The following is a 24,345-nucleotide window of genomic DNA, read 5'->3' as shown; positions in this document are numbered from 1 at the left end:
AAAATAGATGTAAAAAGTAACTATGTATACCATTTTTCTTCTTCTTCTACTTGTTCTTCTTATTATTTTTCATAGGTGCTTATAATTGCAAGGAAGATAAAGATCTCAAAACTTGGATTTAGTTGATTATTATAGTTAAATACTAATCATGGTTTTACTGTCACTTCCTTTTCTTAATTACTTTATTTTAATCATAACTAGCGGGAAAGAAAGGGCAATACTCAAGAAAAAAAAGAAAGAAAGCAAAGAGTAATAACTAATTAGCAAATTATAGACCTAGTTGGGCAATTGGGTGTTTTTTACTTAGAGCATTGATAGAGACCCCTTCCAATCATCGTCTTCATAATTTTCATACACACGTGGTGGGTGGTGATTGGAGGAGAAGGAAAAGAAAAAAAATAGAAAAGAAAAATTGGCCAATGGAAAGAAAAAAGGGGTGAAAGGGGGTGAGAAAGAATGAGGGTCTCAAACATTTTTGTTTTATTTATTTATTTATTGATTAAATTAGTCATAAAAATATAAAATAAACTTAAAAAAATAATAAGACAAAATATAACATTTAAATTATAATTATCTCATTTTTTTCATAAAAATAAAAAAACAAAAAACCCCAATCCAAACAAATTTTTTAACTTGAATTAAAATAATTAAAAAGTCAAAAAAAAATTATCTCCCCAAAGCCATAATACTAACAGTGGTATTACATGCACTAATTCGCATATATATAAATATACCAACTAGTATTATGATATTATTATTGATCACATTTATTATACAAGTTACAAGTACTTAAAACTATACAAATAATATCACATCATCTGTTAGTACACTAATTAGGACTATTTTGGAAAAATGGTTATAATCAGTTTTTGGATGACAAACTACTTATAAACAGTTTTTTTTGTGAGAGAGGAAGTGAGTTATAATCTGGGTGGATTATAACCCACTTTTCAAAATAGGCCTTAGTACATATAGCATTATTCTTAGTAAACTAGTGTATATATTAATCAGCAATGCTAGGTATCATGAAAAGTCTTTCATGATTTGTGATATTTAGATTACACTTAGAATAAAGTACTATATACTAATCAAAGTAATTTAAGGATCACAAATCTTTCATGATCATTTTCATAATCTCTACCATTTTTTTACATTAATTAATATATATAGTATTATTCTAGAATAATGCTTGGGACCCCCTTTTGGAGGTCACCCCTCACCCCTTTGCCACGTGAGGTGGTGATTGGAGTAGCAGGAAAAAAAAAAAAGAAAAAAAAAAAGTAACCAATGAGAGAGAGAGGGGGAGTCAAAGGGGTGGGGAAAAAGGGAATGAATGATTGGTGATTATTCTAATACTAATGCGCATCATCTTCGATGCACCCTCTTGGGACAATCAAGCGAATCAAAGCTGTTGAATAAAGCGACCCCACATTCATATCAATGGACCACACTTGACCGTAGAAGAAGAACAAATCCACAAAAGATAAAAACACCAAAAAGATCAGACGAACGACGTTGCAGGATGCCACGTAATCAGGCATATTAGAAGTGGGGACCATTGTGGGACCCACCTTGCATACCATCGACATCTGTGCCAACAGTTGCCATTGTTCTCTCAGTCTCCCAACACTCTCTCATTTGATGTGAGTCTGTGTGCATGTTCGTTTCGAATTGAATCTTCGATTTAGCTTTTGAAGCTTTGTTTATTTGACTTGCATTTGTATTATATACCTTTTGAATCTCATTTTTCAACTTCATTCTCAGATCCAAAGCTCAAATCTCTCTCTCTCTCTCTCTCTCTCTCTCTATATGAGAGCTCAGTTGTTTGTGCGAAACCCTAACACGAGAAGCATTTTGAAAAGCGCTTTAATGGTCGAAGAAGAAGCACTCTCAGATATTCGAACACTAGTTTTTCCACTCTTTTGTTCCACCAGGTACGCCGATTAATCTCTCTGTAATTTTGTCAGCGATCTTGTCCTTCGCGGAGCGAACTAAAATCGCTCCAATCTCTGACGTGGCGCGTGATGATTTGCTAGAAAATTCCCACACCACGTCAGATTCATCATCGTGATTTGCTGACGATGGATGAACTGAATCAGACGGTGTGGATTTCATGATTTCATGAGGGTCACTCCTGTCGCCATTGTTGGTGCTCTTACCATTTTTGAGTTCCGACAACCGACACCGAATAGGTGGGACCTCTCTGTAAAATAATTACTTCTAAAGTCGTCTTCAAACGTTACTCTTAGCAAAGTCTAAGCTAACGCGTGTCTCTCTGTATCTATCCACCTTTCTCACACTGTCTTTGAAGCCAAGTATGATCTAACCGTTGGCACATACGTCTTTTAAAAATATTTGTTTACTTTTTCCTCTTAAACGTGTATAAATATAATATATACATACGTGAGGCAATGATTAAGGACTTAGAATCCAATGGGATATGATCTAAAAATTGAGATATGAGTGAATTAATTATGCAAGATAATGTTTTCTAATATTGATTTGTACTGGAAAGTAGATAGTTTTGTTGTTGGGGGGTCTCTTTCAGGTTGCGGATTGGTTGCTTTCATTGAGTTTATTCGATGGGCTTCTCTGTAGGAACTCACAAGTCTTTTTCTGTTATTGTTGTCAGCTTTCTGTTCTGCATTACTCTTTTTGCTTTTCACTTATTAATGGTGATGGGTCTTTGAATAATCCAATTGGTGAGGCTCTGGGTGTGCTTTTTTCCTTTCATCTGGATTCAAATGGTTTATAATCTGAAAGAGTAAGTCTTGAAGATTCATTTGATCTTATAGCATTCGGGTGTTTTTCAGCTAATTGGAACATGAATTGTCTGTCGTGTAGTTTTATTTGACAAAGTTCATGTTTGGTGGTTATTTTGTTCTGTTTACTGAAAAACTCCAACTTTTTGTTGCTTTCTGGAGGTTCAAGTAATGTGATGAAATATTTTTGTTGTTCGGTTATAGTCTCTGTGCTAACCATAATTGTGTTTCTTTCCCCCCTTTCTTTATATGCATTTAACTTTGAGAGAAGTTAGGTTTGAAGTTAAACATATCCCAAAGAAGAACATATGCTAGGCTTACCATTCGTCTTAATTATGATGTAGTAATAATGTTGACATGATTTTCAGTGGCACTGTTGTGTGCATGTTTCTTATAGATTTGCATTTAAGACCATTAGGTGAGTATCATCTCATGAAGTGTTGATATTTAAGATGGTAGACAGACAATAATATTGAAAAATACACTGAATTAGACTACAACTGAACTAACTTCTACATGGAAAAAAATTTCTATCTTCATAAATGATCAAAGGTCACTTTTCCCTACATTTATATTGCTCAAATACGGTGACATGTGTTGAGATGAATTACCACATGAAGAAGTTTGTTGGCCTACCATCTCTTCAGTAATTCCTACCCATCATGATCTATATTTCTGTTTGTGTTGTGACTGTGTAGTTGTTTCTTCCGGATATTCTGTTATCACCATGTTTTCATTACTAGCGGCCTGAGCAGAGTTGGCATCCTTTCAAAATTGAACCCAAATATCATTTTCAGAAAACTGTCTCGTTTGAATTTGAAAATTGAACCGCCCATTCGTGGTTTGATAGTGCTCTGTATTGATATGTTGGCATATACCATATTTCTATGGTGGTGGTAGATGATGGGAACTGCTTTTTCATGGATGGGGCTTTTGCTTCTGCATATGCTGACAGATCTGAAAGAAGTTAACATCATTTAAAAATTCCATCTATCATTTCTAGAAGACCACTCATTTATATTTGAAAATTGACTTCCCCACCAATCTCTGGTTTGTTGCCCTGTATTGATGTGCAGTTCATCTTCTATGTTGTTGTTAGATAATAGGAACCACTTTTTCATGGATATGAGCTTTTTCTTCTGCATACTTCTTGTATTCTTACCATTTTCTTTCAAGCCTAATTATCTACTCTGTTTCTTGACATAGATAATGTAAACAACTTGCAGATTTGAGAATTTGAGATACTTGATGTTTGTAATGAAGGTTGATCATAGTTGATATTCTTAGAGCTTAATGATTGGAATGATTCTCCCATGAAACTCACAAGGTTTTCACATGTTATGGACGACTGAGATTGGACTCCTGGAGTGCCATAGCAACTAAATGAATGAGCCCTATATTTCTTTTCAAGTTATGTACTTGAATTTGGAGTTTGCTTCTTGTCTTACAGCAAGATTTACATTTCCTAATTATTTGCATACTATCTTTACATTGAACACGTGTGACATGGCTTGTAAAACAGGTTCTTGTTGAAAAGCTTTTATTAATTAGAAAGCTTCAGTGGTTCAACTGGTTAGCATTTGAAATTTGAATTAAAATATATATACATATACAGATGAATATTGTGACCTTGACCTCTACGAGACAGATTTATTTCTTTATTAATGACTATACCAGTAAATATTTATTAATTTGAAATCATGTTATTCTAACTGGCTTCTTTGGCTTTTCAGTTCAATGTTTGGGCTAGAATAAATGAGGCTCCAAGTAATAGTTGCCCTTGCTTGTCTCATTAGCTTGACTGGGATTCAACAAATTCTTTGTGGTTAGTTTCAGCCTGCTCCGTCTACGAAGAAATTTTCTGTATAACCATTTAGTTAGAAGCTTAGGGTCCTCATCTGCTATATTCTATGGACAAAAATCTGGTGCTTATGAAAGAAAAAAAAAAGTTTTATGGGCAAACATCTGGGTGGTTTATCTGGCCTCCTCGATTAATTGGAATTTGTAACTAGGGATTTGATGATATTGTGGATCTCCTTAACAGGTTACTGTAAATCAAATGTGTGTGTGTGTGTGTGTGAGAGAGAGAGAGAGGGAGAGAGAGAGAGAGAGTTTATGTGCACAGCATTTCATAGTTATGTTGAGGTCCCTATGAATCCCTGAGTTTGTAATTTGAAAAGTTGGCATAATTACAAAGATACTTATTTTTCTGTTTTTTTTTTTTTTTTTTTTCCTCTTCTTCTTTTGTGGCAGATAAAGTTTCTGATGCATCCAACATAAACAAGTGGACATGTACATGTTCTTCTGCATATCAGGGGAACCACAGCTTTGCTATTGAAACTAACTGTTCTACATCCTGTGATTGCAGTCCTGGTATGCCGATGATCCTATGTTTGTTTTTATACTGATGAATCTTCCTGCTATTTATTGATATTGTTTCCTCTTGCCAAATAATGAACAGGACTTGCCATCTATTTTTTAATAATTCCTAAGCTCGATAGTTTCACCCCTATGAAATCTCATTCAATTTAACAAAAAATTGGTAATCCTTGTTTAAAGTCTCAGCCACATCTTGAAAATCTTAGAAGGAAGAATATGAATAAAATGGAAGCATAACACTAAAATTTGGTAATTAAAACATTGCACCATGACGCATGCACTTGCAATTTCTATTTTGAGTAGGAAGCCAGCCACTTTCTGTGGCCGGAAGCTGGGTCTGTACCCTGCCCACTATTTGGTAACCGGAACATCACACCATCAAGCATGAAAACTGCAGTTCCTGGTTTGAGCAGGAGGCATGCCAATTTGTGTGGCCGGAAGGTAGGTCTTTATCCTGTCCACTGTTTCTGAATACCACAGATTGATGGGACCAGCAATAGACAATGGTCATATAGAAATTTGCTATTTCTTTTTCAATTATAGCCAGTATTCTATATTACTTAATTTCTCCAGCCTCGGTACTTAGGTAGATAGAAACTTTCACTTCATTAACAACCCTGCTTCCCCCCCAACATTAAATAGAAGGAAAGAAGGCTGGCAATGTATTTGTGGTCCATGGATGTTTCAATTATAGTAGGACATTGTGATTCAGCCGCAAATGAAACAGTCAAGAGTATGTTCTTCACTGGTGGGCACTTTCATAGAGTCATGTATTTTTTATGTTGTAATACATAAAATAGTCACCCCTTTTGGTAGGTGTTATGAATGTGACCTATATGCCAAATGATTCAAGTTGGGACCATGATATGTCTCCACGATTCTGTAGCTGATATCCTTGGGTGCTCTCACTTTAGGTAGCTCTCACTCTAGCAGCTCAGACTCCTTTTTAAGAAAGCCCTCTTCTAGGTAGATTCAAACACAAAATTTGGTGCCTGCTTTAATACCATTAGTTACAAACTTGACCATACATCTGATGGAAATAATGAGATCAAACCCATAACTCTTTGGTACTGTTACAGTATGATTCTGATAAATGCATGACCTGTCCTATATTATACAGTGATTGTCATTTTTCATAAATTCAGTTCTCTAAGTTTTCTAGTCTTTCTTTTTTTTTTTTTTTTTTTTTTTTTTTTTCTCTCTCTCTTGCTGCAGCAGGATCAAGTGAAGATAGATGGACTTGCATGTGCAGTGCAGATGGTTTACCTGAAGTGGCAGCTGGCAATCTCAGCACAAACTGTTTTACATCTTGCAATTGCACTTTTGGTATTTTGCTTTAGTGTATAGAATTATCTTTAATTAACAGCTTTAGTGGTGTAGTATCCCTGAGTGATGAAAAAATGATGTGTTCTTTAGGTGAATCATGTGTCGTAATGTTAGTTTATAAGACATATCTAGCAGCTTGTATCCTCCTGCATAACTGAGTATGTTCCTGGTAATGGTTTAACAATCACTAGGCTATTCTGAAAGCTCTATATCTTGTTCTTCTGTTTCTGATTATAAGGATCATTATGATGATGTTTCTTATGCTGTGTGTGCCACTATTCTTTATCTTCTAAGTGCTGTGATATGTGATTCAAATCATGCCCTTTGTAAATTGAAGTTCTAGTAGATTGTAGGATGCTTGACATTGTGAAAGAGGAACCTCCAATTATCATTATATATTCTTCTATTTTCGTGTTGGATTTAATAGGATGTCTAAGTTGTTTTCACTTGTTGAGGGTTTCTATGTCTAGCCAAATGTATAGAAACCTAGGGAAAAAGGTGCTTAAATTTACTTTGTGTTGCACATGACAGAGTGAATCTGAAATTAGATGACATTTGCCATATAATTTTTTGATAATTAATACTACTTGGCAAAAAATTGTAGCATTGGATTATTAATCAAAACATTGTCCATACATACATATATATATATATATATATATTTGGAGTTGCACTGGTTGCATTATTCCAAATGGAGTCTGGTTCATTTATTTCCAGTTATTTTGTTTGACAATGTTGGTGTGTCCTATTTTGGTAAGGTACTAATACAATGTGCACAATGCCTATGAGGATGTACTTTCTTACATCATATGGCTTCTAGCTTCTCATTGTCATTGTTTTGATCTTGATCAATTCTTGCATAAATGGGAAAGTGAACCAGATCGTCTGTTCAAAGGTGATTATTACTGGTTATCTGGAAGTTCTCAGTAGGATGGTAAGATGATGAATCAAGCGTATTAAGCTTGGTTAAAGGTGGGTTTGACCAAGGTTGTTAAGATCGCGATCCTACACATGATCGTTTTGGGGGTCTATCGGATCGGATCAAATCGGATCGTAGGATCAGATCGAGAATCATAAGATCCTATTAAAATGATAAAAAAATGCAATAATTTTTATATGACTAAGTAATACTATCAAAATATATATAGAATGAGTCCCCCAAAAAAGAAATATAGCAATTCAAGGTAGCATTCAAACATTATTTTTCAAAAAAAGAAGTAAAAAAATCATAAAAGCAAATACCAACACTTGCACACCATTGTCATTATTTCTTAATGAAAAGAAGACCAACTAAATAAAGGAAGAACAAATAAAAGACTAAAATAAGAAGGAAAAAAAGAGAAACAGAACAACACAATCATTCATACAAAAATATATATAATATATAATATACAGAAACAAAAGAAAAAATAAGAGCAAAAATAAACAAAAGGGTCATTCGGACTATGGATACATAATTTACAGAAACAGAAAAAAATGAGAGAAGAGCAACGAAGAAAAAATTGTGATGAGAGAAAAGGAGGAAAAAAGAAGTCGGCACTCGGGAGAAGAAAAAACAGTGATTCGAACCATAGAGAAGATTCGAAGAAGAGCAGTGAATAGAGAGGAAGAAGAGCAGCGAAGAAAAAGAAAAAGAAGAGCAGCGAAGAAGAAGAGCAGCAGCGAAAAAGAAGAAGAAACAAAGAAGAAGACAGAAAAAAAAAAAAAATATAGAGATGGAAGATTCGAAGAAGAAGAAGAAGCGTACCTGGTTTGGGTAACACAAAATTTGAAATTTGATGTCCAATTTCTCTTTTCCCAATATGTATTGCCCTAATCGTAGCTCAGAGGGGCTAACTTTTCTGCTTTTTTTGCTCCCGATAAGGATTTTTGCTTTTAAGTTGCCAAAAAAACCTACAAATCAGGATCGCATGGAGTCGCAGTGCCGATACGATCCTAATGATCCTGCCACGATCCTGATCTAGGGTCGATCCAAAGCACAAGTCGGATCGAAGGTGTATATTGGATCGTAGGATCGTACGATGGGCTTGATTGTGATTGCAGGCTCAAGCCAAGCTCAATGTTAATTTAGAGCTTGATAGTTTTTTATCAACCTCAGACTTTGCTTAATTAGATCATGTGCACAAAGTCTGTTATATGGACCAAGTTACACGGACACACGACACGGACACGCCAACACGCCAATTTTTTTAAAAAAAGCAGGACACGACACGTGGAGAACATGTATAATATATATAATTTTATATATTATTATATGTTATATACATGAATATATGATTCAAAGATAATAAAAAATGCAATATGACACTAATTCCTATAAATTTATATAGTTTTGTTTTAGTATTGTATCTTAAGTTGTTTTGTTCAAAATTATAATTAGTTTCACCTGTGTTTAATCAATAGACACGTGCGTTTAAGTGATAGACACGTGTGTCCTCCAAGTGTCCAAAGTGTTCAGGTCTTTTAAAAAAATTTAAAAATAGGACACGTTTTGAAAAGTGTCGGACATGTGTCGGGAAAGTGTCCAAAGAGTATCGGTGTCTGATGCGGATACAAAACAGATACATCACCTTCTTAGAAGTGTCCGTGCTTCTTAGGTTACTACACAAGCTTGATATATCGGATCATTAGAATCCCACACCAGATCACTCGATAAAACAAACAAGCTATGTGCAATCCTAGTGTAGAGCCCATTCATATTTTTGGGCTGAGATTGACCAACCCATTGGTAGGCTTGATTTGGCTGGTTCATGCCACTAGTTTTTAACTGGGTGTCCGGTTCTCGGGATATTGGTTTATATGCATTCTAAATAACAAACCTACTGGAAATAAAGTTTGAATCTTGTTATTCATGAATTTCATACGTCCATATGCTTGTATTTAGTATTATTAATCATGGTATTTGTTGAATAAAGCACCTCAAATTGGTGTATAGGCTACGTGAATCAGAAGATTTACTTGGGTGCTGTTTTATTGCTGCTTACAGGATCGATCGGTCATGTTGATTCATCAAAGAAGTGGATATCCAGCAAAGCTGTTGTGATTGTTTTGTTAATATGTGTTCTTCTCACAACTCTGGCATTTACTGCTTCTGTGGCATGCTATGTCTATCGAAGGGACAAATGTCCTGTACAAGGCCCTCTATTCTCATCAGATAAAGATACAAGTTTCAGCAGTGCTACAAACCTAATAAGCCACGGGGCTTCTTCAGTTCCTGAGTCGAGAGTTTATATAGGTTCCATTAACCCTTTCACAGGTATTTGGGGTTATGACTGCTTTTTTGAGGTCTTTGAACTGAACTTTTAATCATGGCTTCTATTAGAGTGTCTTGTGAGTGCTGGCTAATAATATAGTTTGTATAATCTAATATAGGAACGTGGAATACACAGATTAAATCTTGACATCATTGATTGAATTATTTTTGGGACAAACGTGACCTTAGTGTACTAAATCACTATAAATTTGTAATTTATTGCAGGGTGCATTCACAAGGCTTCATTATTATTCAGAAGCAAAAGAGAAACAATACACGGAACAATTGTACGATTTTCCTATCCTGAGTTGGAGGATGCAACCGATAAGTTTTCAAATTCTAATTTGATAGGTGGTGGGGGCAGCAGTCATGTTTACCGTGGTCTTCTCAGAGATGGTAGAACTGTGGCAGTTAAGCGACTGAAAATTCAGGGAGGAGCAGATTCTGAAGCTATTTTTTTGACGGAGGTACTACCTCTAACAGATTTTGTTATGTTGTCTATTACATGATTTTGTGTGATGTCTGGACCACTTGCAAGAGAACTGAGAACAATTTAGTATATTTTATGCAATATTCTTGAGTTTCTAGACTGTTGTTTCTGTCAGATTGAATTGATATCAAGACTCCATCATTGTCATGTTGTGCCTTTGCTGGGTTACTGCTCAGAAAACCAAGGAAAACATGCTGAGAGGCTGCTAGTATTCGAGTATATGCTTAATGGTAATCTGAGAGAGTGTTTGGATGGGGCATCAGGGAAATGCCTGGATTGGGGTACTCGCATTGCAATTGCACTTGGAGCTGCCAAGGGCTTGGAATATCTCCATGAAGCAGCGGCACCAAAAATCTTGCATAGAGATGTCAAATCCACAAATGTCCTCTTGGACGAGAACTGGAGAGCAAAGGTAAGACTGTATTCTACTGCCAACCTTGATGCTGTATTTAGATCTTAGATTTGTGGAGGGAAGGAAAGTGATTAGAATCTTCAGTTTTTTTCTTTAACTTTTTCGTTTCCTTTTCCTTTCCATCCACAAATCCAAGATCCAAACATGGCCCAAATGTGAGAAAAGTAAAGTGAAATGTTGATTATGATGACAGAGAAACTTCAAACTAGAGTTAAGCTAAGGAACAAAGCATTGTGTTGCAGATAATTCTTTGTTCTCACATGCATCCCCAAAAAACAGGGAAGCTTTTTTTTTTTTTTTTTTTAAATTTTTAAATCCCTCTCATGCAGTTAGTTAGCAATGAGAATCAAGTGTAGTTGGTAAATTTTTGAATATCCTCTTATGCGATATGTCAATTATTTTCTTAGAAGATGTACATATTCAATATGTTGCTCCTTACATATTCACATATATGTGCAGATTACTGATCTCGGTATGGCGAAGCATTTAAGGACTGATGACCTTCCCAGCTATCCCAGTTCTCCAGCTAGAATGCAGGGGACTTTTGGATATTTTGCACCAGAGTATGCAATAGTTGGAAGAGCTTCTCTTAAGTCAGATGTTTTTAGTTTTGGGGTAGTTCTTCTTGAGCTGATTAGTGGTCGGCAACCCATTCATAAAACGGCCAACAAAGGCGAAGAGAGCCTTGTCATTTGGGTATAACCTCATATTATCTTTGCATGGGTCAAGTTTGAGTTTTCTCAACACAAAGTGGTTTCCTAATGCTATTATATGATAAAACGTCATCTTAACATGAGCCATCTATTCATATTAGAGCTTAGCTTACATTGAAAATTAAGTTGATGATTTTAGCATTTATACGGAGTTGGAAATTTTCTTGATGTACCCACCGAAATTTTTTTGCTTGATGTTACTGGCAGTTGTATGATTACTAGTTTCATTATTATTGCTATTGTTGTCATTCTCATCGTAACTCTTATTTTAGTGCGGAACTTAATTCTCATCATCATGGTGTAGTTCAATTATCAAATCACAATGGGATCTTTGCTGTTTTGTTTCTTTATTCTTTTTCCCTTGGGAAGTTGCGTGCTCACATACCTTGATAATTTATGATGGAAGTTTGATTTGTTTGGTAATTTTTCATATTCTTGTAGGCCACCCCTCGTTTATTGGAAAGTAGGCGAGTGATTATGGAGCTGCCTGACCCACAATTAAAAGGGAATTTTCCGGAAGAAGAGATGCAGATAATGGCTTACTTAGCGAAGGAGTGTTTGTTGTTGGATCCCGATTCACGACCATCTATGAGTGAGGTTGTGCAAATACTTTCAACTATTGCTCCAGAAAATTCTAGAAGGCAAAATTTTACCATAAATCTTTTTCAGGTACATTTGTTTTAACCATAGCTTAAGTCTATTGATCCAGTTTGTTATAGACTAAGAAGCACGGACACGGACACGTGACACGACACGGACATGCCGACACGTTAATTTTCAAAAAATGTAGGACACGACATGTAGGGGACACACATGAAATATATAATTTTATATATTTATTATATGTTATATATATAAATATATCATTCAAAGATAATAAAAATGCAATATGACACTAATTCTTATAAATTTATATGAGTTTGTTTTATTATTGTATTTTAAGTTGTTTTTATTCAAACTTATAATTTGTTTCATATGAGTCTAATCGATAGACACGTGTGTTTAAGCGATTGACACGTGTGTTCTCAAGTGTCTAAAGAGTGTTTGGGTCTTTAAAAAAATTTCAAAAATAGGACACGTTTTGAAGAGTGCTGGACATGTGTCCTAAGAGCGTCCAAAGAGTGTCGGTGTCCGACACGGACACGACACGACACGGATACGTCATCTTCTTAAAAGTGTCCGTGCTTCTTAGGTCGTAGACACATCTTCCTTTTTTTTTTTTGGAGGTATTGCACGTGCACCCAGTAATGTTCCTCTCAATTTTATTTGCAGCCCTATTTCATAGTTGCTTAATTCCTGGGCCACCCCTTGGAAGGGGTGTAGAATAAACGAGCAAGTAGAAGAAAGTTGTATAATAATATGCTCTCTTCCATTAGGTAAAAAAGACTACTTTACCCTTGAAAAGAGCTCACATGGAGAACATGTGGAGAACATGTGAACCGTTCTGTCCACAAATGAGGCTGCCATCATCAATTGGCCTTGATTGGAACAAAATCAAAATTCAGGATAAAATGTGTCACAATTGAAAAGTCAGAGACCAAAATAAGGCACATGCTATAGTCTCTACTCTTTTGGCCACCATTTTACAGTATCCATATGAATATGGGAAACTGTAGAATGAGTTTGTTTTCAATAAACGTAATTTAAATATCTGAAATTCTCTCTGGGCTATTAAGATGGTTTGCTAATTTATCAATTGATGCACTTTCTAAATTTGTTTCTTCCATGATCACACAGAGCTCTACTCATTGCATTAAAGGTGATGTAGACATTGAGAGGGCTGACAAACAAGTTGAGAGTCCTGTCGAAGATGAGGAGCTCAAGCAAATCGTATCCGGTACGTGTTCTGCTCGATGTTCATTGCCATTAAATATAGACCGGACACTCTGTGCTGACAAGAACGGGAAAGAAGGAGATACTGTTTCTGCTGAGCCTATTGATAGAATGATCCTCCTTACTTCAAAGGCTAGAAGTTGGCATTCCCAAGATGATGAAGCAGTGGACTTAACCGAGCCCAGGTTTGAATCGTTCTGCATGGAAAACATTAGGGCCCCCTGTATTATTTCAACTGCCCAATGAGTAAAGATGATACTGCAGAACTGGCAACATTGAGTCTGGTGGTACGCATTTACTTATGTTAATTTCTCTGTTGTAACTTGTTCATGGAGGAAAAATGGAAAGGAACTGGCAACAGCGAATTCCGGTAACATGTTCTGGTGGAAAACGTGATTCCAGTTACCTTCTCAGTTGTAAATTGTTCATAGAGAAAAATGAGAACAAAAATACAAATTCTAATTGTCTGTCTTTATAGTTACTGTTTCTATCATAGAATATGTTGATTTGATTTTTTAATTTGTTGATACAAAAAATACATAGAAAATTCAAATTATTTTGTATTTATTATGATGATAGTTTAGCTTCTTATTTGATTTACTTTTTATGGGACTTCTATTTTTGGTGGTTTTATCTAGCCTTTGTAAGAATTGGAATTTGAGGTTGGAATGCATAAAGTTGTACCTAAATTGAAAAAATTGTCAACATCTGAGGTTGGAGTATACAAAATGTTAAAAAAAAAAAAAAAAAAGAAGGAAAGATTTCCCATTCCTTTCATTTGAAAACTATAGTTTATGACCCTGAAAATAGGCCTCACGGTCCAGTGAAGGTTAATAATGGTAAGACTCTACAGGTTTAGCATGGTTGGGGGAAAAATAGTTGAACTTTAGTAGTATGGAACTAGTAATTATTGCAGGTTTTTCTTATTTTTATTTTAAAGATCTACCTCACATTTGACAAAAAAACATTGCCAATTACCAGACAACTAGTTGACTAGTAGGTGTGCTCAACAAACTATGCTGCTTCCAATTCATACAATATGTCATAGGATAGATCCTCGAACTATGGAAATGTTAAAACTATTGAAATGTTAGCCTTAAATGCCACATCACGAGTTTCTAATCTCATCTGAGAGTTGACTCAATCCAGTAGCATCAAGCCTACTAGTTTTACAGTTTTTGGTGACACTAGTCACAACAGGCATTTCAGATCTCAGTTATGAGATCAAGTTGTTTCATTCACAATCTGTAAGAGGGAAATATGGAAGGCGAAGCTGCATCATTCAGCAGTAAGATTCTAACCCGAGCATTGCGTTGAGTAATATGGAAAGGAGAAGCTGTATTGTGCAACAGTCAAATTTGATCCCGAGCATCACGCATCACACCAATGTGTTAGTTGGGGACAACTTTCTCAAATTTGCATTGAATGGTAGGTAGATGGAGGAGTGACTTGATGACAGATTGGTGAACTATATATATATAAATGCATATAAACCAAAATATTGTTTCTCTCTGTATTGGGAACCCTATAGTGGTAGTTTTGAATCCTTCAAGCATCTGTCATGGATCCACCTCCACCCCCAGAAGCACCACTGCTGGCACCGGTTCCACCACCACCCCCTGGCGGAGGATTTATGGATTCATGGTAAGTTTTATTTTCCTCTCTCTTATTTATTTATTTTTCTTACATTTTGATGAATTTCATTCTGTGTGTATTTGCAGCTTGTCGTTTCTGTGCTGCTGCGGTCTATTCGCAAGCTGCTGCCCTCCACTGTTTGAGCCAGGGCCTCCACCTCCATAGAGAGAGAGAGGGATACATTGCTGTAATTTACATATATTTTTTAAGAGTATGTTTGTGAGGAACATAGATAGATAAGGACTCAATGTTGATTTTACTTTCATTTTTTTTTTTGCTGTATGTCCCTTGTAGTTTGTGTTTGTTCACACATTTGAAGCTGTTCTGAAATACCTTGGTTGCTCTTTTTTTTTCAAAAAATATTTCATTGCTATGGTGTGAGACTCTGTATTTGGTTTTGTTTTTACAGTGAGTTTTTTAACCAATACATCCCTTCTCTCTGTGTCAATAATATCATTGTCTTTTGGATGCATATTTTCCAACACATATGACTGGATAAAATTAATTTCAAAACCAATCATTTTTTTTTTTTATTGGGTGATGATAAAATTGAAAGCGAAAGGAATATCAATTGCAACTGACATAATCAACCTGCTAATTGGAATTATGTGAGCATTGGAACATCTGACACCTTAAATTAAACATGAAACTTATAATTTCAATGGGCAAAGGTGTTGGTATCTGAGGCATCAACCAACATCTAAAATGACTTCATAATCATTAAACAACGGGGTGTGTGGTAGGGTTTTTTTGAGTCAACTTATGACTTTTGGTTTTTAAGAAGTTATTTTAGAATGTTTGGTTAAACTTATTTTAAACAGTTTCTGATTCTAACAACTTATTTTAAGTAAAAAAAGTTGATTCTGATAAGCTGCTCACTCCTTACTTCTAATTATCAGCTTCTGTTGTGGAGATGTTAATTCACGGTTATACTCTTAAATTTTTTTATTTTTTATTTTTTTAAAAATAAAAAAAGACCCAAATGGATTATAAAATATTATTATTATTTTTTATGAGAAATGTAGACAAATAGTGAATAATAAAAAATAAAAATTAATTGAAAAAGCTACTTCACAGCTTATTTAACAAACACTACTCAACAACTTAAATCTATAATTCAACAGTTATACCAAATAGATTAACAGTTTCTGATTAAAGTCATAATCTATAATCTGTTAAGGTATAATCTATTATCTGTTTTAACAGTTACAACAAACAGCACCAACGTTATTTACAAAAGAAGAAATAAGGGGGCAACTGAGGACCGGATAGATCGTAAAATAATAATGTATGGTGTGTTTTTATTTTTCATAAAATACTGAAAATTTATTTGATAAAATGTTTTCAAAAATAGTTTAATTTAAAAAACAAATCACTTTTTAATTGCTTTTGAATTTTTGAGCCATTTTTGCCAAAAAAAAAATGCCATATAAAAAATGATGATTGTATTTGAACTTTGCATTCTTTTATTTTTAGTAAAAAAGAAAAATTGAAAATAAGGGGAAAAAAAAAACTTTTTTTTTTGTTTCAATTTTTTGAATTCAATTTCCTGACAATTAAATTTTTTTATTTTTCGTGTTTTTCTATTTTTAGTGAATTTTTTAAATATTTTAAACAAATGTTTTTCTTCTTTAGATACACATAAACTAAATATACCTAAAAAATAAAATATTTATATATATAAAAAAAATTAATAAATACACAACAATGTGAAAATGTACAACATTTTCATATTATTTTTTTTTTGTATTTAGTAAATTTTTAAAAGATTTTTTTTCACAAATATTATATTTTTTAATTATATTTATATTAAATGTATCTAAAAAGTAAAAAAAATTACTGAAAATATTTTAAAAAATCACTACAAATAAAAAACATACGAAAAATAAAAAAACTAATTTTTAAAAATTTGAATAATTAGAAACCAAACATGGCCTCCGGGCGCATGATAGCAGAAAACAACTAAAGTGAGCGTTTCCTTTCCAAACCTTGGGCGACAAAACAAAGTGCGGAGCAGAGAGAGAGAGGGAGAGAGAGAGAGTGTGTGTCCCAAGTGCTCTGCGGGAAGAAGAAGAAGAAGAAGAAGAAGAAGACGAAGAAAAGTTAGACACACATATACAATATATCTATATCTACATCTATATCTATAGCGAGAGAGAGAGATGGCTGGAAAATCTGGAGCAACTCCGACGACCTACTCGCCGTCGCCGACGACACAGAACAAGAAGAGACCTCCCATTTTCAACGACGTCGATTGGGTTCGCTCCGACGCTCGTGGTTTCCACCAGTGCCGCCCTGCCTGTCTGTTTCTCCTTTTCTGTATATATACATATATATACACATGTATTCAATTTGTGTTGATTTCATTGCATGAAACTTCTCTCGAATCGATAGCCTCACTTTAGTTTTTAATCTCTCTCTCTCTCTCACTGTTGGTTGATTTTAGGTTTTTATATCTGGATTGATGGATCATGCTATTTTATTTTATTTTTGTGTTTAATTATCTTATTTTTTGCATTGAAGATTTTGTTTGTACATTGATAATATAACCTCGTATTGGAATTGTTGAGCTTCAAGGTCGTTTCTTTGTTTTATACTTCAACTGCAAAATTGAGAAAGGACTGTAATTTTTGTTGATGATCATCATTTTGCCGGTATTTGTGTTCATTTAGTTCAAAAGCCGATTTGTCTTTTTTACTTTTTATTTCTAAATATCTATTCTTTCCTTATATGGGGGTTTTAGATTCAGAATTTTTCAATAGAATCACAAGCCTAAGTGCACATTCATTGATTTTTTTTTTTTTTTTTTTTGAATTTTTATGTCAGCTTGGGATGTCTGCTCAGTGTATGGAGTTTGAGGGTTTACAATTGGCTTGACTCGTTTACAGCCTTAGTTGGGGAGTTAAGTATGGGGAGTGCGGCATAGAGGAATCAAGGTCTGGTAGAGCCTAGAGGATCCCTGGGCTGAGACAAGGGGGTGAGGAGCCATGTTGCTATCTAGCAGGCATGGCCAAGTGGAACTGCCTTGGCTCGGCTGAGTAGTGCCCTGTTCCTTGCCTCAGTGTGCCCTAGGCTTTTAGCTCGTAGTGCCATGGCCCAAAGCTAAAGTGTTGGAGCATATATGCCACCTCAAAGGGGCTGAAGCGAAGCAAGGTGGAGAAGCGTGCTTTAAGCAAGAAAAGGCACTCTCCTCAAGCCTTAATGCGAGGCCCTTGAGATGAGGTTTTTTTTTTTTTTTTTGTCACTTTTTTGATCTGCAGATCTGGACCATTTATGTTTTTTTTTTGAGTTTTTTAGTTGTATGATTAGATCCACTACACCATATTATAGCTCCCTCCTATCTCCACTTTATTTTTTTTTCTTTTGTTTTTCCAAAATTATTTTCTGGGAATTTGGGCAGATCAACAACTACTCCGTGTGGGATCACCACACGAAGTAATTTTCATTTTTTTGGGATTAATTTTGCTGATTAATTTTGTTGGATGTTTTGTGTTTTTGTTGGATTTTGGTATTTGGGATGTTGGATTTTTTGTTTTGTTTTGTTTTTGTTTTTGTTTTTTATAAAATAAATATTTTTGTAATTGGAATGTTGGATGCATTATGGTTCTTGGAAATATTGAAGTTTTTGTCTAGAGTATTTGCTGTTTAAGAAATATCCTTAGCGTTTTCCTTGCTTAGATGAAGCCCTTGCCTTGCCTCATGGCCTCGTGCTTAGGCCTCAAGAGGCCTTGTCGCCTCGGTTTGCTTTTCATCTGAAAAAGCACCAGGTTGACTTGCCATTTGGAGATCCGAGAATCTATGTCTAAGCTAGAGATGATGGGTGTGGACATACGGGGCTGCCACATGACGGTGGCCAATCACATGCTATTCAACATCCCTTCATACAATATTGTTCTTAATTAGAATGTTGATACCCACAATTTAAGCATTAACTTTGTCTTTAATTTGAATATCTACTCAATCGATTTTTTTTTTTTGATCAGCAAATATATCTCCCCCAATCGAATGAGACAACCACTCTAAACTTTCCTATTCTTAGGTCAATTATATACTATAATTAGATTCCTTTTTTGTTGGGAAATTAGCCTATAAAAAGAAAACTACAGTTGTTTATTAATATGGATATCCTTTATAAGACATTCTTTCTTTATTATTATAAACTCTTTACTATAATTATTGAGTCTTTTACAAATTATCCCATATTTTCTCCTTCATTGAAGGATAAAACCAAGTATGATATTTGATAAAAGAGATAATCTTCAGTATGGTTTAGCTGTAAATGAGTTTAGTTACAGCCAACCAATTGGGGGTGATTTGAGATGATCTAAATAAGTGCACTTTTTGACTTTTTACGAAAAGATGTATAGAAAAGTAGAGAGGTGATGTGATGGAAAAAAGATAAAAAGATAAAAAGTGTGTACTTATTAGTACACCCCAAACAAAGCTTAATATTTGACACGTCACATAAGTGAGTCGCATCAATTTCTCTTCTCTTCCTCTGCTCGTCTCACTTTTTTCTTTTTCTCTATATCCCCATTGGGAGACTATTATAACGGAGTCACATAAAATCCACTGAAATGGTGACTGGTGGACTCACTGCTGGCACATTAATTGGTATGGCATTTTAGACAGTCATCATTACTTTCTACCCATCACCAGTGGCACCCACCGCAACCATCGTACTATCTACCCACCACCCCACATGAAAACCAACTTCTGCATACTCAACTGTTTCATTTTCTTTTGCGATCAATCTCTGTTTGTCTCTATGATGATTGATATATTTATGATACGCGTATTATGCGGAAGTAGAGGATCAGCAGTATGCGTTTGTTGAGTTTTGTGAGATCACAAATGTAGTGGCGGTGGTAATGCTGATGGTGGGTGGGTAGATTGTGCCAATGCTAGAGAGTGAATCCGAAGAACTAAACAAGGGATTTAATCTGGTGGTATAAGATTCATTTGCATGCGTGAGAACTTTTAAATGGGTGACAATTTTGCTTAGGTGTTTGATGCTAATTGGTTATCTGTAAACATGGGGGTTTACGGGTAATCCATATTGCATGCATTCTCTTGGTAAAAACTCCCTCATTTATACAACCAGTGGAATACCTTATTCTCTGTTGGCATGTCATCTCTGACTTTCAACTCCACTACTCTGTATTTGGTACATATTTTCCTTACTTACCATTTTGTACAACACTTATTTTGGATTAGTTTTCATTTTTTTATATAATTGATTATTTTTTAATGGGTTATGTGTAATGATGATGATGATCTTCACTTCAAGAAGGTGAGCAGAAAAGAAGAGGAGTCAGCTCAAGTTGTTGCAAGTTACAACAATAAATAATTTAATTTGTTCAGTAGACTTTTTTTTTTTTTTTTTTTTTTTTTTTTTTTTTTTTCCACAACATTTCAGTACAATCATCTCAGTTTAACAGAATTTTTTTTTTTTGGGAAATTAATGTATGGTGTACAAGTGTAACACTATATACACACACGCTTGCTCTCCAAACTCCATCCTCCCGAAGAAAAAAATCCTAGTTCTGCCCTTGGTTGGTAAATTGTTGTGTTATGGTTGTTAAATCCTTACTTTTCCGCCCTTAAAAATTTCACGGGTATTTTTTTAATATATATTTTCTGGGGAAATCATTGAATCATTGACATTTTTTTTAAAGTGTATTTTATCTATTTAGTAATTTGAACCTGTAATCCGTATGGAAATGTAACATGCTTATGCTGAGTTCTCATCATTGGAGGCTTGAGTTAATTTTTGTGTGTGTGTGTGGATATCTTCTACACTTTCATAGAGTCTGCCTTTTTTGTTGTTGTTGATCTTCCTGTCTCTTTTTGTATTTTTTTTTCAATTTAATATCTTCTATTCTAAAATTCTATGACACCGTATAGTTACTCCGCAACTAAGCTATAGGAACACTGTGTGGTTGGAGATTTGCAGTTTTAAGGACTGGTGCAGTGAATGCAGCATCTGGATCTGCTTATGCAGAGTTTGGAAATACCAAGGTCATTGTGTCCGTGTGAGTATCTTTTTGCATAGTTTCTTGATTATTTTGAATTTGATTTTATTTCAAATCTGTTGTAAGTTGAGATTCTGGAATTTTTTTGCTGTGATTATTGTTGTTTGAGTATATCCTACCTGCTGGGCACAATTGTAAAAAGCTTGGTCTGCCAAAATGTGGGAATGAGGGAAGTCTGCAGCTAAGTTGTGTAAAAAGGGTTATAGGTTTGTAATGGTGTCCTTATCCCATCAGCACACTATATCAGGACCAGCAGTGGGGAATTGATTGGCTAGTTTAGCATCCTAACATCAGGAATCACCTAGTTGATACTCCCACATTTTTGCTTTGGTTTTGCACATCTATTTACAGGCTTATGAGGATCATAGCACTTTGTTATGTTGCTGCTAAATCTTTGAATTTGATTTGCTCATAGCAGATTAGGACTGCAATAACTATACCATAAATTACTGAAGTAGTGCTTACATTCTGATTATGTAGTGGGCACATCCTTTGTTATGAATGCTAAATCATTCTAATGGCTTTTGTGTTTGGATGTTGCCATGTGTTGTTGGTTTTTGTTTGGTTTAGATTCGGGCCAAGGGAAAGTAAGAAAGCAATGATGTACAGTGATGTAGGGCGGCTGAATTGTAATGTCAGTTATACAACTTTTGCTACCCCAGTTCGCGGACAGGTATATGGGCAGTATGGAATTTATTACTCTTTTTTACTACAATTTCTGGTTTTATTTGTGTTCCAACTTTTCAGTTCTCCATGTGTTAGGGATCAGACAACAAGGAGTTTTCCTCTATTCTTCATAAAGCTTTGGAAGGTGCCATAATACTGGATTCTTTTCCTAAGACTACTGTGGATGTTTTTGCATTGGTGTTGGAATCTGGTGGCTGTAAGTCTAAAGTTTTACATGCATCAATACAGAATGTTTTCAGTTTGTTAATGAACTTTAATGTTCCAAAACTTGGATTTGATGAAAGAGGAACATGGGAGAAAGGATATTTTGCTCTAGGTTTATTCAATGTTGTCCCTTTCTCGTTAAGATTTTTGAGTATTTCATGGTTTCAATTTATGCTCAACCACTTACAGAATTAGTGCTTATGTACCTGATCTATCCTCAAGACACCCTGTACTGATGTGACCATCACTGGATAAGAGTAATGCTAGAGATGCAAAATATTCTACCAAATAATTTACCAAACACTCACATGGACATGGTACCTACACCCATGTGAATGTTTGGTAGAATATTTGGGGTCTATGGCCTTTTTTACTGGATAATGGCCCTTTTTTGGGTACATGGATAATATGGCATTTTTTTGGGGTACAAGGATCATTGCCTCTTGCTTACATAAATAGTAGTGCAAGCTAGCTTAAGCCAAGACTAGTATGTTTGACTAATTAATCCAATCTGCTGATCTGAGTTTTGGACCTTTGATTTACTTGATTTTGTTGACATCTCTGCCCGATAATAATGGGTTTAGTCATTACTGTCGTTATGTTTTCATATATTGATGAGACATGACTATGGTTGTAGGTGATCTTCCTGTGGTGATTTCATGTGCTAGTCTTGCTCTAGCAGATGCAGGGATTATGATGTATGATTTGGTTGCCTCAGTTTCTGTGGTACGCATGCCTGTTTCCGAAACCTTTGTTTTCTAATTACATTTTCACTTTGTAAGTGTAGATATGCGGAAACCTAACACGTGCCGTAGGCACAACGTCGGAGATGTGTGCCTTACATGTCACTATGGAGACCTCTTATTGTATAGAAAATTAGAACTGTTCACAGGTAAAGGGAAAACGAAACCCTCGGTCTACATTCTCATGTCAATCCAGACAACAAATTTTAAGTGTAGTAACTGTTATTGTTATTTTTTTTTTAATGCACTCCTAATTTGATCACTACTGGAAGGGAGAACACTTGATAAGTTAGGGTCTGAAATTGTCATTTAAGGTACTGTTGCATCTATTTTCATCAATGCCATTTCTTCCTATATAATACCTTGGCATTGCATCACAATTAAATTTTGTTGTCATGTCTAAGAAGTGATGAATACTGATGGCATTAGTTCTCTTGCATATTACCTTCATTGATATAACCAACCTAGCATGGTCAGCTATTCTTACTAATTTCTACCTTATTCCCCGTAGTTTTACTACTTCGTACATGGTAACCTCTCTTTCTGATTCACATAATGTTAAAAACATTTTATTTTGAGTGTCATTCACAACTATATGAAGGCGACATTTTCCTTTGTATATAATAAAAATTTGTTTTTATTTTACATTATCTCCTGAAATTAACCATAGCCAACTCTTGGATAAATGAGTAATTTGCTTGGAATTGTTGATCACAACAGTGGTGTTGACATCTATCACTTACTAGAAGCGTATTCTTAACGAAAATTACTCACTGGCAGTTTGATGAGCCATTTCTTTTGCAGATCCATAGCTCTATCATAGACCTCTGATTAGATATCATCAGAATATATTTATGCTTGTTACATGGTTACGTAGATCGTAGAATTCTCACAGAATTTTCTTCTCTTTTGTTCTTTAGTCTTGTCTTGGGAAGAACCTTGTCATCGATCCCATTTCAGAAGAAGAACGCTACCAAGATGGAAGTGTAATGATTAGTTGTATGCCTTCTCGTAACGAGGTCACTCAGCTGACTGTTACAGGAGAATGGTCGACCCCAAAGATTCACGAGGTACTACAATCAAGTATTTCTTTCACAAGTGTTTGTTGAAGTTTCTAAAAATCAAGATTATTTTGGGACATTAAAAATAGCACGTTTTGATAGGCTTATAAAGCAATATCTTCTATGAACAGGCAATGGAGCTATGCCTCGATGCTTGCTCTAAGCTAGGGAAGATCATGAGGTCATGTTTGAAAGAAGCCACATCTGCTTTGCAAGAATAGGAAGAAAGTATTTCCTTTATATTTTCTCTTCTATGGTACAGAATATAGAGATAGCTATTTACTTTATTTCCTTCAACCCAGGCCAATAAATTATGCAATTTTTTGACTTGGTTTGGCCTGAATTTTGCCCCTTGTAATCCATGCAATGATCTTTCATTTACTTGTTTCTCTTTGAATTGTCATGCACTTGAAGAAAAAGAACCAGCTAAACTCTTCCATGGAACAAGGCTGATTGTGTTAAATGGAATATATATTACAGCCTGCAAATTTATGATCATAAATTAAGGGTGAGCATGGACTGGATTGGTCCAGATCGGGGTAAAATCAGGACCAATCGATTATCGACGGTTTTTGAAAAATTGGAACCAATTCAATCCGTTTAAATCGTGGAATCAATTCATTTAAACATGGATTGAATTGGTTTAGGACAACGGATTCACATAATTAAATAAAAAATATATGTAAAACATTTTAATTTCGTAAAAACATAAATATAGTATCATATTAGTTTTACAATAGTAACATGTCTTGTCATAATAGTGACATATTGTTCTAGAATTTAAACAATCATAAGAAAATTGGTTTTACTAT

At 34.9% G+C, this 24,345-nt stretch overlaps 2 protein-coding genes across 35 annotated transcripts; both read left to right on the top strand.

The window, feature by feature from the left end:
• The first annotated feature begins 1,386 nt into the window (after window positions 1-1,386).
• NCRK (Protein kinase superfamily protein) lies at window positions 1,387-15,230 on the top strand. 34 transcript variants are annotated; one of them, XM_082904012.1, is made up of 14 exons: window positions 1,623-1,643; window positions 1,765-1,934; window positions 3,969-4,172; window positions 4,285-4,334; window positions 4,496-4,587; window positions 5,016-5,135; window positions 6,357-6,467; window positions 9,454-9,723; window positions 9,946-10,187; window positions 10,326-10,622; window positions 11,082-11,318; window positions 11,777-12,004; window positions 13,073-14,812; window positions 14,890-15,230. In XM_082904012.1, the coding sequence occupies exons 5-13, from the start codon at window positions 4,518-4,520 to the stop codon at window positions 13,412-13,414; spliced, it is 1,917 nt and encodes a 638-aa protein (XP_082760138.1). In that variant the 5' UTR covers window positions 1,623-1,643; window positions 1,765-1,934; window positions 3,969-4,172; window positions 4,285-4,334; window positions 4,496-4,517; the 3' UTR covers window positions 13,415-14,812; window positions 14,890-15,230. The 34 variants fall into 34 exon arrangements, with proteins under 34 accessions (XP_082760145.1, XP_082760159.1, XP_082760139.1 ...); XM_028214792.2 differs by adding an exon at window positions 2,633-2,764 and having other exon boundaries at window positions 3,969-4,334; XM_082904027.1 differs by adding an exon at window positions 2,633-2,764 and having other exon boundaries at window positions 1,641-1,934; window positions 6,360-6,467.
• A 1,505-nt stretch (window positions 15,231-16,735) lies between these two features.
• On the top strand, window positions 16,736-24,035 carry RRP41L (3'-5'-exoribonuclease family protein). Its single transcript, XM_028214791.2, has 7 exons — window positions 16,736-17,104; window positions 20,760-20,838; window positions 21,409-21,511; window positions 21,601-21,721; window positions 22,367-22,455; window positions 23,393-23,542; window positions 23,665-24,035. Exons 1-7 carry the CDS (start codon window positions 16,966-16,968, stop codon window positions 23,752-23,754), a joined length of 771 nt encoding a protein of 256 aa, XP_028070592.2. The 5' UTR covers window positions 16,736-16,965; the 3' UTR covers window positions 23,755-24,035.
• Window positions 24,036-24,345: the final 310 nt, after the last annotated feature.

The sequence above is a fragment of the Camellia sinensis genome, chromosome 14, assembly GCF_055761805.1.
Source record: "Camellia sinensis isolate YWXY chromosome 14, ASM5576180v1, whole genome shotgun sequence".
In the NCBI taxonomy this organism is placed as follows: domain Eukaryota; kingdom Viridiplantae; phylum Streptophyta; class Magnoliopsida; order Ericales; family Theaceae; genus Camellia; species Camellia sinensis.
This window is presented reverse-complemented; position numbering and strand designations above follow the sequence as displayed.